Genomic DNA, 12,304 nt, shown 5'->3' with positions numbered 1-12,304 from the left:
TGAAACAGAAGTAGATGCATGTCATTGCAGCAAAGTGTTCGGGAAGGAGGGGAGGAGTTCTAGGAGGAGGTGAAGGGGAGAGGCGACAGGGCAGCCAGAATTCGAGAAGAATATAACTTTAACTTAGAAACATTAGCACAGATAAAGTATAGTGGGAAATATCAAAGAGAAGGAATGGGAAAAGGAATAAGGATATAAATGGGAATGAGAGGAATAATGAAATGACAATGATAGGTGAAATTTATTTTAAAAATAAATTGATGAACATAAAAGTTAAAGGTAATAAATATGAGACAAAGATTATGTTAGCGAGTGTTGGGAAGGCCAGAAATGTTGGTTTTACTCTATAAATTAAATCTGTATATACGAATCTTATGTTAATATACATGTAATAACGCATATAAAGTATACTATTGGGAAATATCAAATTAACGGGGTCAGATGACTAATACAGCTTTTTAAGGACAGGACTGTGTCATTCATACCACTTAATAAGGTGACTTAGGACATCTCCAAACTGCACAGGATTTTTGGCCTTTGACCTTCGGTTTTGCGACGCCAGGGCAAATTATCCTGAAAATTAGTGTTTTTCAAATTCTATCTCCTCCTTTGAGAATTAATATCAAGACCTGGGATTACTACCATATATAGACCTGATGTAGACTGCCCATAAAATGAGGAGTTTTTCTTTTTTAAAAGTCTTTTTTATTGCTAAATATGAATTTTTTCATCATTTAGAAATATAAACCCTAAAAATCAGGGAAAAAGTAAAGAAAAAAATATGAAACATTGCAAAAATTGTATATATATATATATATATATATATATATATATATATATATATATATTAGAGATGGGAATGGTTGAATTTGTATTCGTGCATATACTGTATATCTAATTATTTTTTGGAGAATTATTTTTTTATTTAAATGTTTGAGTGGGACTTAGTCTAGGAAAGTCACCCTACGTCAGTTACTCAAAGATCAACAGAGGAGGATAAAGAGCACTTACACTTGGGGCACAAACACCCTGCTAATAACTTTACTGCTGTAGTTTACTAACTGTCACTCTTAAATACTAAAGGAGGAAATTTTACTCTGTCCAGAGGCCGGAGAATTCTACACGTGAAAATAAAGTAATGTAATGACCTACTCTAGCTTTGTCAGGTCTATAGTCATCTTCACTCTTAGGTTCTATTTCGGCTCCGTCCCAGTGACCCCAGTAAGATGCTGGACAGTAATCTTACGTTAACTAATTAGAGACAATAAAAAAATTGGGAGTAGTGCTGTAAAGTAAAGTTATGTTTTAAGATATGGATCTTTACCTTCGAAACATATTCAATAATAAGCCGCTTGCTAACACACCCTTTTTCAAGTTGCTTACTACTTTTAAAATACAAGGTATATTGTCCCAAGATTAAATACTGTACTGTACTCATAATAGTCACAAGGAAATAAATGGAGGAGTAGAAATACGACAAGGTTTAATTTACCTAATCTTGATTTATTTTACATGATTTATTTTACAAATTTACATTGAAAGAAATGGACAACTGAACGAACACAAAAATATCAAAATAAAAATCAATTCAAAATAATAAAAATGGTTACTTAGACACTTGGGCTTCTGCAATGATCAATAATCAAAATTGGGTTGGACACGTGGCCCATGTGACCCAGAGACTGTGCTAGTATCAAAAGGAAAAAATGATATAGAAAAAATATATACATAATCCCACTGCACACAGTCTGAAATATGTAATAGGCAGTTAACCTAATCAAGTTGAAAGTTAATCTGAACTAAAAAATGGAATAAGTAAGTGGCCACGTTTTTGTACCTGCACTCCTTGGAAGACCGTCCTTTGCCCTCAATGGCTGTTTACCTGGTTGCACTTTACACTCTTGACTGGCTCACCCCTAAAATTCTTCACTTTTGGCACTAATTGTTTACCAGGCTCTTCTCTATCTTTCCGACCGGCAGGATTCCTGGGTGAGGTGAGTCGAGGTTTGGGAAGGGGGGGGGGGGTGAGCCAGAGGTGCAGATTCATTCAGACAGCCACAACTGCTTCCGGACGAATGGGGTGAGGTTATGGTTGAGGGGGCTCACTTGACTTCACCTTTCAAGACAAGTGAAGAACGTTGAGCGCAGGGAACCCATTTGAGGTGTCATATCGGGACTAGGACAGGACAGTAGGACAGTATATTGTTGCAAGGAGTACATATAAGGCAGGATTTTGTACTGAATACTCAGAGAAATCTTGCTGCTCTAAGGGAGTTTATATATACAACAATCCTACATATTCTGGCTTGCTAAAAATTAATAAAAATGAGAAATAAGCAATGGGCTGGTGCGATGTGCATAATCTTAAAATTAACAAACTTTAATATGTATTGAGAAATAAAGGCTGCATTAAAAATTACATTAAAAATCAGTTTAATATTTTATCTCGGCCCAAGTAGTTTAAGGAAAGAACCAACATACGCCGGGTTTAAGCCCTTTGTTGTGCGTATCTACACTGTGACGTCTCGAGAATGGCGTACGCTACTGTCAACAAGTTTAGTTGATTTAAAATAGTTCTCCCGATGTTTCAGTAAAGAAAACTTGATATAGGAGAGAACGTTTAAGGGGTAGCTACAGTATTGTTAGGAGAGAGCCAAAAATACGAATGAAAGAATAGTGAGGAAAATTCTTCACATATTTAGTGGTGGAAAGGGTCGAAGATGTGTGTGCATATATATCCAATTATATATACGGTTGTATACACAAGTGAGTAAAGAGTAGGCCAAACTATTCAATATGCATGTAGGCAAAAAAAAATGAGCTTTAACCATAACTGCTGCCTATATAACTAAGCATTTTTTTTTTTTTTTATATCTTTAGGGCACCATAATGGACTGCTCCTAATGTGGGTCCTTTTTGTTTCTTTTTAATTTTTGTGCCATTCTAAAGACATACAAGTTTGTTTAATTTAGTTTTGTTGCTGTGAATTGTCATATTCATGCTCTTCTGTCAACAAATTAATGACATTTATTTAACTTTTCTCGATTCTCCCTTATATGTTTATTGACATCTTCATCCAATATTCCTGCCATTCCCTTGTCACTGATTTTTTTTTTTTTTTTTTTTTTTTTTTTTTGCCGTTTCTAAAATGATTTGGTCATGGACGTCTATTGCTGAGAAACCAATAAATTTATTAACAGTAAGTCAACTTTGTTATATTTTTTTCTTAAGGTATACATCACCTGAATCCCATGCCTATGATTTCCAGCTAAAGATTTCAACATATAGTCAGGTTTCACATGAAATAGATATCAGATTTTACAAATGTTGTTTTGCTTACTGTATTAAATGATGTAATATTGTTTTAGTACAGTATTTCTTTATCTTATCTTTGTTATTTTTCATTGGATTTGTGTTTGTAATTTGAGGACCATCTGTACCAGCATTACCATGTGAAGCATCAGTATTTTCATCAGAACTAACCGCAATTACAGTATATCAACAAATAGAATTAAGACAATTGAAGATAGAATGAACAATAATTTATTCATCAACTCCACCAACGAAGTTGGATGGTTATGTTTTCGCCCGTGTTTGTGTGTGTGTGTGTGTGTGTGTGTTTGTGAACAGCTTTCTGATCACAATTTTAATCACAGAGTAATGAAATTTGCGGGGATTAGTTATGTAAAAACCTGGAAATTATTAAATTTCCAAAGGTCAAGGTCATAGTCAAGCAAAATGCCCAATTCACGTAATCATTCATAAGTTTGGACGTCGTCGTCACAGAGATTTCAAGCTAAGTTCATATTTGAGTGCATGGAAGTCCATGCCAATTAGTACATGTTTAGGTCGAAGGTCAGGGTCAAGCAAAAGGTCAAATTCTGGTCATCAACCATATGGCCTCAATTTTAATCATTAAGTAATGAAACTTGCAGGCATTTTAAACTGTTAAGTAAAGAACTGGAAATAATTAAATTTTGGAATGTTAAGGTCTTGGACAAGCAAAACTTCCAAAATCAGTCCAAAAAGTTAAGAAATAAGCTGCCGTGGCGGTCTGTACTCTCAGAGTGCTTTTCTAGTTTATACTAATTCAAGAATTGCCATATAACCCGTAAAGGGTCACACTCTTAAGTATCAACTGATACTTAAAATTGAAGAGCTCCTAAAAATATTATACCTGTATTATAAAGGGGTTGATATTGAAATACGTTGGATTTCTACTGATGTTGGCATTTCTGGTAATGAGAAAGTGGATGCTGCTGCTAAGACACATAGGGATTTACCAGAACAAGCCATTGAACTACCCATTGAACAATTATATGACTCTCTTCAAGCATTTCATAGGAGCAAAATTGCAAACTTAAGTGGAATAGTAAATTTGACAGTAATGAGTTGTAACAAGTTATGTAAAGCCAATTGTTTCTTAATAGGAATCTTCAGAAAAAAAGGAAAGAAGGACTGAATTAATTTCAACAAGGGTGTGTATAGGGCATTCAAAATGGAAAAAAAGAATTTTAATGTGCACACCTCATGAAAAAAATTGCATAGATACAGTGATTTTAAAGTTTTAACTATACAACTTAATTTTTTAGCAAGTTTTTTTTTTTTCCCTCCATCGGGCTGAGAATGTGTTTTCAAGATTTTAGCGATTATAAGAAACAGGTTTTATATATTTACATTGCTATTTGTCAGCAATTTTTCTCTTTTTATCCCTTTTATTTACTATTTGTTTTTACTTTATTCATTTAGTAGCTTTGATATAAATGATAAATTTTCTACCTGAATTTATTGGACCTGGCTCTGTAAGAGCCAAGCTTGACATATTGGGTTGGTAAATCTCCTCCCTTTTTAGTAATAATGATAAAAGTCGGTTTTGGTGAAAATCTTGCAGCAATCGTTTACATTCATATTGGGTTCAGCATCTAATGCCATTCAAATCTTATCGAAGACCTGTACAGCATAGTGTAGATGAAATAAGAAATGTTAGTTTAATGATCAGTAACAATGTTCTTAGATATGCACGGAATATGAGGAAACATTTTTATTTATAGGCACGGTAGCATAGTAGATGGTAATTTCAGTTCTGTTTTCTTTTTAACTGTAGTACAATAGGTACAAGTACATTTGAATGTTATTGAAGACCTTTACTATTGGGCAGATGAAAATGAAAAATTAATAAGGCATCTAATGCCATATAAATCTTTAGGAAGATCTGTGTTATTATTATTATTTCGTATTCCTAATCTAGATATTAATCTTTGGCACCATCATTCAGTTATTTCGTTATGCGTGTTGCATAAGATTTTTCATAATTCTGATCATCCTTTACATTTAGAACTTCCCGGACAATTCCATCCTGTTCATAATACTACTTGGCATGTAGTTAATTCTAAGTGTTTAAAATGTTTTAGAAGCAGTCTAGGCAAAGATCTTACAGTAATTTGAGTTTTCTCAAAGCTTATTAAATGTTATAGATGCTGTATGAGCCAAAATCTGGCAGTAATTTTACAATACTACACAGTATTCTAGAAGTTTTATTTCAGATGTGACCAAGTTGTGGAATGATCTTGTTAATCAGGTAGTTGAATTGGTAGAACTTCAAAAGTTCAAACTTACAGCAAATGTTTTTATGTTGAACAGGCTGTCATAAGTCTTTTTATAGTTTCTGTATGAACTATCTTTTGATGTTACTGTTTTTAATGTATATTATTTTAATTGTTCATTATTTCTCATATAATTTATTTACTTATTTCTTTCCCTCTCTGGGCTATTTTTCTTTGTTGGAACCCATTGACTTATAGCATCTTGCTTTTCCAACTAGGGTTGTAGCTTGTAAAGTAATGATAATAATAATAAGCTACAGCCCTAGTTGGAAAAGACGGATGCTATAAGCCCAAGGGCTCCAATATGGAAAAATATCCTGGTGGAGAAACCAAACAAGGAAATAAATAAACCAAAGAGGTAATGAACAATTGAAGTAAATTATTTTAAGAATAGCAACATTAGGATAAATATTTCATATATACACTGTAAAAACTTCATAAAACAAACGAGGAAGAGAAAAGAAGATAGAATAGAGCTCACATGTGTACCTTAAAGCAAAAGAACTCTAACCTAAGACAGTGGAAGACCATGGTACAGAGGCTATGGCACTACCCAAGACTACAGAACATTGGTGTGATTTTAAAGCGTCCTCCTAGTGGAGTTACCTTCCATAGCCAAGAGGGAAGTAGTCATTCAACAATGTCAGTGCAGTAGTTAACCCATCTAGCAAAGAAGAAATGTTTGGTAATCTCAGTGTTGTCAGGTGTATGACGACAGAGGAGACTGTGGAAAGAGTAGGCCAGTCTACTTGGTGTATGTGTAGGCAAAGGAAAAATGAGCCATAACCCAACCAGAGACGGGGCTGCAATTTAGTAGTGTCTGGCCAGTCAAAGCATCCAATAACTCTAGCGGTAGTATCTCAACGGGTGGCTGGTGCCATGGCCATCTTGCTACCTACAAAGGGTAGATGTGTAGGGTAGATTGAATAAATAAATTGGTTTATTGTTCAGTAACAATATTATCGGATATTTTTGCAAAGTAGAATGATCCTGTATGTACATACAGTATATACTCACAGAATATGAGAAAAATTATGATAAAAGGGGCACAATAGCCTAGAAAATGTGAATTCAAGTTTGATTTCTACTGTTCTGTTTATACTGTAGTACAGTGAGTAATTATGTACCATAGCTATTAAAAAAATTCCTCTACTATTATTGTTATTTCATTATATTTAGGTATATGTTTTCGTGTAAAGCACTTATGATGTTCTTAACTATCAAGCGTATGTAGCTTTTACACATACTATGATGCCTTGGTTGAGAGGCCATAGGATTGAGATAGTGTTTGGTGGCAGACATTAAACCTGTATTTCTCTGATTTTCCATCACCGTCTCCTGATGTCTTTGGTTACTTCACTTTGAATGAACAAGTAACATTATCATGCTCACAGTCCCTAGAGAAGCGATGCTGCAATACTAAGCAAATTATAAATATCTCAACGCTTGGTACACAGAAGACACTTGGTACATCCTTGCATCGAGCTTCCTTGTGTGAGTGGCGAGCAGGGCATTAGTTGATTGTATTGGTGCATGGTTTGGAAAATTGTCCCGGTGCTTCTAGTTTGGTGACCCAAGTTGATGAGAATTTTTAACGTTTAATTTATATATATATATATATATATATATATATATATATATATATATATATATATATGTGAAAACTTCAATAAGGTATAGTTTTGGATTGGTGGTTAAGGTAGGTACAGTATACTGTATACCTAATAAGTTGCATTCTCTAAAAAGGGGACTTACATGAGAAGAAGTGTGAATGCTGTGGTGTTTATGTGAAATGCATCAAAAGGAAAAGCCAATAGTTGACAAATCAGTGCAGTAAATAATTTCAAGGTATTGATGTGAGGCCATGAGATGAAGGAGAACCAAAGTCTTTTTGTTAGAGCAGTTTTATATTTTGTGAAACGTGAACATTTATAGCTTTGAATTATTTGTACATACTGTATTTCAATTTTGTTTGTAGTAAGTTTCAAGGATATAAGTTTTCTGATAAGATATTGTTTCATACCAGCTTCATTTGTTTTTGTAATTTTAATGAAAAATTCTTAATATTTCAGAAGTTTGTGTGCCCGCGACATGTTTGTCACATGTGTGCTGCAAATGCTGATGACATGAATGATGCAGTAGCTAGAAATCCTCAGTTCACCAGGTGTCTGAGATGCCCTACTACATACCACACTGGTTAGAGGAAAATATCAGTTACATTTTTAGTTTTAGTTTTAGTTACAAACTCGTACAACTTAACAAGTTACTGTATCATATATACAGAAAATGAAAATACATTGTTTATTATTTGTTCCGGCGTAGATACAAACCCTCCGCTATTTATAGGGGTATACTTTCGGCGTAGCTGAAAGACGAGCCATGATAATTTTAGTGAAGGGTAACTACCCCATCCGCTAGTTAACGGGTGGGGGTTGGGGTATCTCGCTCACGCACACCTCGGGCGAGTAACCACTACTTTTTGGCTCGGTAGAGGACGGACATGCTGCTGTTCTCTCCTCTCCCGCAAAGACTTGCCTTGATTGTTTTTCTGTCATTTTTTTTCCCTTTTGTATGTTTTCAATTATCTTATACTTATATATGCGGGTGTATATGTATAAATGGAAATATACTTTTATGCTGTTAGATACTTGTAACTTTAATTACTGTTGACAACGTATCTGGCGGCCTCCGCTGTAAGGGAGTTGTCATTGTGTTGATACTACTCCCCTACGTTGCCGCCCTCCCCTGCGTTGATGGTCGGCAGGTTCTCAACACTCCCGTGTGTTTGTTTCATTACTTGAGTTAAAGTTTATAACAGTTCAGCTCCCTTTCAAGGAATTATCTTACATGGAAGGTGACTTATTCCTCGAATAGTTCTTGCGCAGCGGAGCATGAATTGTAATAAATCACAACTTTTATTTTTATGAATAGTACCTGGCAGTTTTATATATATATATATATATATATATATATATATATATATATATATATATATATATTTATATATATATATATATATATATATATAGCTGATATCTCTAAATCGGCAGAATTTTTCAAAACGAGGCAACTGCCTTGTGGTGGTTGGGAGGTAGGTGGTAACACCCGTCACAGGGTGGTCCAAGGAATCATTCCCGTGTCCAAGACTTCAGTTCATCTCTGCCGGCTGGATCGAAAACATCGTCGGTCCACCATTGAGAGTTTTTCGAATCTTTTTCCCTGATTTAGGGATTTGGCAATCGTGTTTTGTTATTTTTATTGTACTATTTACTTTGTTTATCATGAGTGGAAACTTAATTTTTGTTTGTGCACTATATTTTAGGTGCAAAGTTTTTAATCCTGATGACGGAAATACGTTCCGCTGACTCTATGACGTCACAGTCGTGTGACTTAATCTTCATTGTATGACTTGCAAATTCTCTTTATTTGTTTTTTCATGTAAAGAATGGGAGGAATTCCACTTATATAAGTTTTTTACTGTTAATGTAAAATTTTAAAGAAATATTTGTCCATTTAGTATTCGTTCTTTAAATCATCGATCTAATTTCATAAATTAAATAGAACTAGCGTATGGTTAATTTACGCTGTTAGTTCTCGTTACTATCGATGCAGTCCCAACATGCCTTGGTAGCGTTCTTTTCGATATGGGAATTAAAGTGTTGGCTATAATACTCCAACAACAACGATATGGGAATTCTAGTTTTAGTATTTTCATTTATATGTTCCTATTGTTTACATTTATATATATAATACGTTATTGCTATATCTGTTCTTTTTATCATTACAACTCGCTTGTTTTTGAAAACCCTTTGAATTAATTATGGATTACATTTGTTTTCCCATTTTCTGTTCATTTTAATCTTTAACGTATAACTTTCCCGGCGTTTGTATGTAACTACCGGGTAGGTATTTATGACATTTATTTTTACCGGTGGTTATATGTAACTACCGGGTGAGTGTGTTCAACATCTATTTTTAATCTCAACTCTTGCCCGGTGGTTTTTTCTTTTTGTGACCGCCGGGTAAGTATGTTTGAAAGTTTATTTTATTATGGAAATGTCAGTTTAATATTTTATAAAAATATTTTATTACAGTTTATATAGCAAGTACTAGAGACGATTTTGCTTTCTCATTCAAGCCCGTGGCGAAAGAATAAGTTCTCTCACAACGGGCAGGACTAATTATGGTCTTTTGTGTAAGAGTTTAATAGTGCAAGTTTCAGTGCTAAATTAGGCATTGGATTCTTTCAGCACAGTGGACATCGTTTTCCTAGCCTTAGACCTCTTCCAAGCTCCCCGGCCCATGGGAGAAGGAACGTCGATCGGCGAAAGGAAACGAGAGGCGTTAGCTCACGAGCAAACGCCCTCGCGAGCGTTCCTGTTAACGTTCCCAAGAATGCTCGCCCTTGCCATGGGAAAGCAAAGACCGTTGGACGTTAAGATTCTTACACTTCTTTTAAAGTTTCGCATTGCATCACTTTTGATTTTAATGGCAATACTATAAGTCATAGATATTCGCTGATAATATCAATGCTTACAAACCATCATTGACTCGGTTTTTGTCCCAGAGCGCCAGTCGGCCTTATGAACCCTCTGGTCGCAACCGACCGCGCCGAGCAGCATAATGAATATCATTTTGCCTTAACGCTCGGCGCTAAGTCTTTCAAGACAGGACGAATGCAGCCTCGTCTTTCAGGGCGAATGCTGCCTTGTCTTTCAGGGCGAATGCTGCCTCGTCTTTCAGGGCGAATGCTGCCTCGTCTTTCAGGGCGAATGCTGCCTCGTCTTTCAGGGCGAATGCTGCCTCGTCTTTCAGGGCGAATGCTGCCTCGTCTTTCAGGGCGAATGCTGCCTCGTCTTTCAGGACGAATGCAGCCTCGTCTTTCAGGGCGAATGCAGCCTCGTCTTTCAGGGCGAATGCTGCCTCGTCTTTCAGGACGAATGCAGCCTTGTCTTTCGGCCGTGCAGCCTCGTCTTTCGGGTCGAGTGCAGCCTCGTCTTTCGGGTCGAGTGCAGCCTCGTCTTTCGGGTCGAGTGCAGCCTCGTCTTTCAGGTCGAGTGCAGCCTCGTCTTTCGGGTCGAGTGCAGCCTTGTCTTTCGGGACTAATGCAGCCTCGTCTTTCGGGTCGAGTGCAGCCTCGTCTTTCGGGTCGAGTGCAGCCTCGTCTTTCGGGACTAATGCAGCCTCGTCTTTCGGGGCGAGGGCAGCCTCGTCTTTCGGGGCGAGGGCAGCCTCGTCTTTCGGGGCGAGGGCAGCCTCGTCTTTCGGGGCGAGGTCTTATAAGATCTTTGTCAAGGATGACTTTAGTGATCACTTTTCTCCTGTGGAATTGTTTGAGGTTAAAATAAGAAGATCCTAAGTTCTGTTGCTCCATGTTCCACACCCTCTGAGTTATCACGTGGTCATTAATGGAGCTTTAAGAATATATTAATTTTTATTTCTTAAAACAGAAACCTTTGATGCCAGCTTCCTTATCAGATAGGCCAGGATAGCAAGGGTGGAGGTCTAGCCACGTTTAGGTCGAAGACCTTGTGGCAGCCCCACAGAGATTTTTTACGGCCCCCTTGGTGGTTTGCTGAGTCTCCTAAGGAATATAGGCAATGAGGCTGGATAATTTTGAAATCAGAGGTCATAATTAAGGTATGTTCTCCTTTTTTCTTAATCTCTTCTCCTTCAAGAGTTGGTCAAAGACAGGTTTTGGTGTCTTAATCAGCAAGAAATTTTCTGCATGCTTTTTCTCTAACCGAACTAACAACAGTAGGAGCCAGACTTTGCTACTTCTGGCGAACCTGGGAGAGGAAAGGAGCAGACCTTTGGTCCGTGTTTTTACTAAGGATGGATGCGAAATCTTTTTCCTAGTGAATCCTCCTTTGTTAGTTACTCCGATAAGACTTTTCTGCCTAACCGACTTTGCAACTTCAATGTCTCTTTTGAGAGAGGGAGTCTTTTGTCCGGTCCTGGACGTAAATGCTCTTTACGCCTTCGTTCAGAAGTCAAAGTTCTCCATGGAGACATCAAAATCTTTGGAGAAGAGGGGAGCAGACCTTTGGTCAGTACTTCTTCTGAAGGAGGATTACATTTTCCTTTATAGGGAAACCTCCTTTAGTTTTTAGCTACAACGATTCTCTCTCCCAGTTCTAGAGAGGAGTCTAAGTGGCAGGCTATGCAATCAAACTTTATCTGAGGTTTGTTTACAAGAAAGAACGGGTGTAGAATGGGTCAGTTTCGGGCCGTGTGTTTTGGTCTCAGCTCCGCCCCTTTTATGTTCACGTAACTTTTGCTTAATGTAGCAGAATACTGCACTCTAGAGAAATCAGAGCGTCCCTGTATCTGGATTTTTAGATAACTTTGAGCCTATCAAATAATTAGGTCTTCCTGTCAACAAGAAGAGTCTCTTCTGACACCAGGACGCTCAGCACCACGTCTTTTAGAACGTTCAGCGTCTCGCTCTGTTAACCTCTAGGCTCCACGTCTTACAGGACTTTTGGCACCACGTCTTACAGGACTATCGGCGCCACGTCTTACAGGACGATCGCAGCGCCTCGTCTTTCAGGACGCTCGATGTCGAAGTTCTAGCATGAGGCATGACTTTGAACATGAGAATCTAGGACTTCGTGATGACACTAGTTGAATCGTGTGTCGAGATCAAGGACGCCTTCGTTCTGATCTCTTGGATCTAGAAAGGAGGTTTGTTCTAGGGC

General features: G+C 37.0%; 1 protein-coding gene across 3 annotated transcripts in view; it reads left to right on the top strand.

Annotated features, from left to right (window-relative positions):
• Positions 1–12,304, top strand: part of LOC137615274 (histone-lysine N-methyltransferase NSD2-like) — a 521,040-nt gene that overhangs the window by 298,023 nt on the left and 210,713 nt on the right. For all 3 annotated transcript variants that reach the window (XM_068345003.1, XM_068345002.1, XM_068345001.1), the window contains exon 9: positions 7,676–7,799. In XM_068345003.1, coding sequence (XP_068201104.1) covers positions 7,676–7,799 — 124 coding nt within the window. The remainder of the gene's footprint in view (positions 1–7,675; positions 7,800–12,304) is intronic.

This window comes from Palaemon carinicauda, chromosome 21 (genome assembly GCF_036898095.1).
Source record: "Palaemon carinicauda isolate YSFRI2023 chromosome 21, ASM3689809v2, whole genome shotgun sequence".
Classification (NCBI taxonomy): Eukaryota; Metazoa; Arthropoda; class Malacostraca; order Decapoda; family Palaemonidae; genus Palaemon; species Palaemon carinicauda.
The sequence above is the reverse complement of the archived record's forward strand: the minus strand, read 5'-3'. Positions and strand labels throughout refer to the sequence as shown.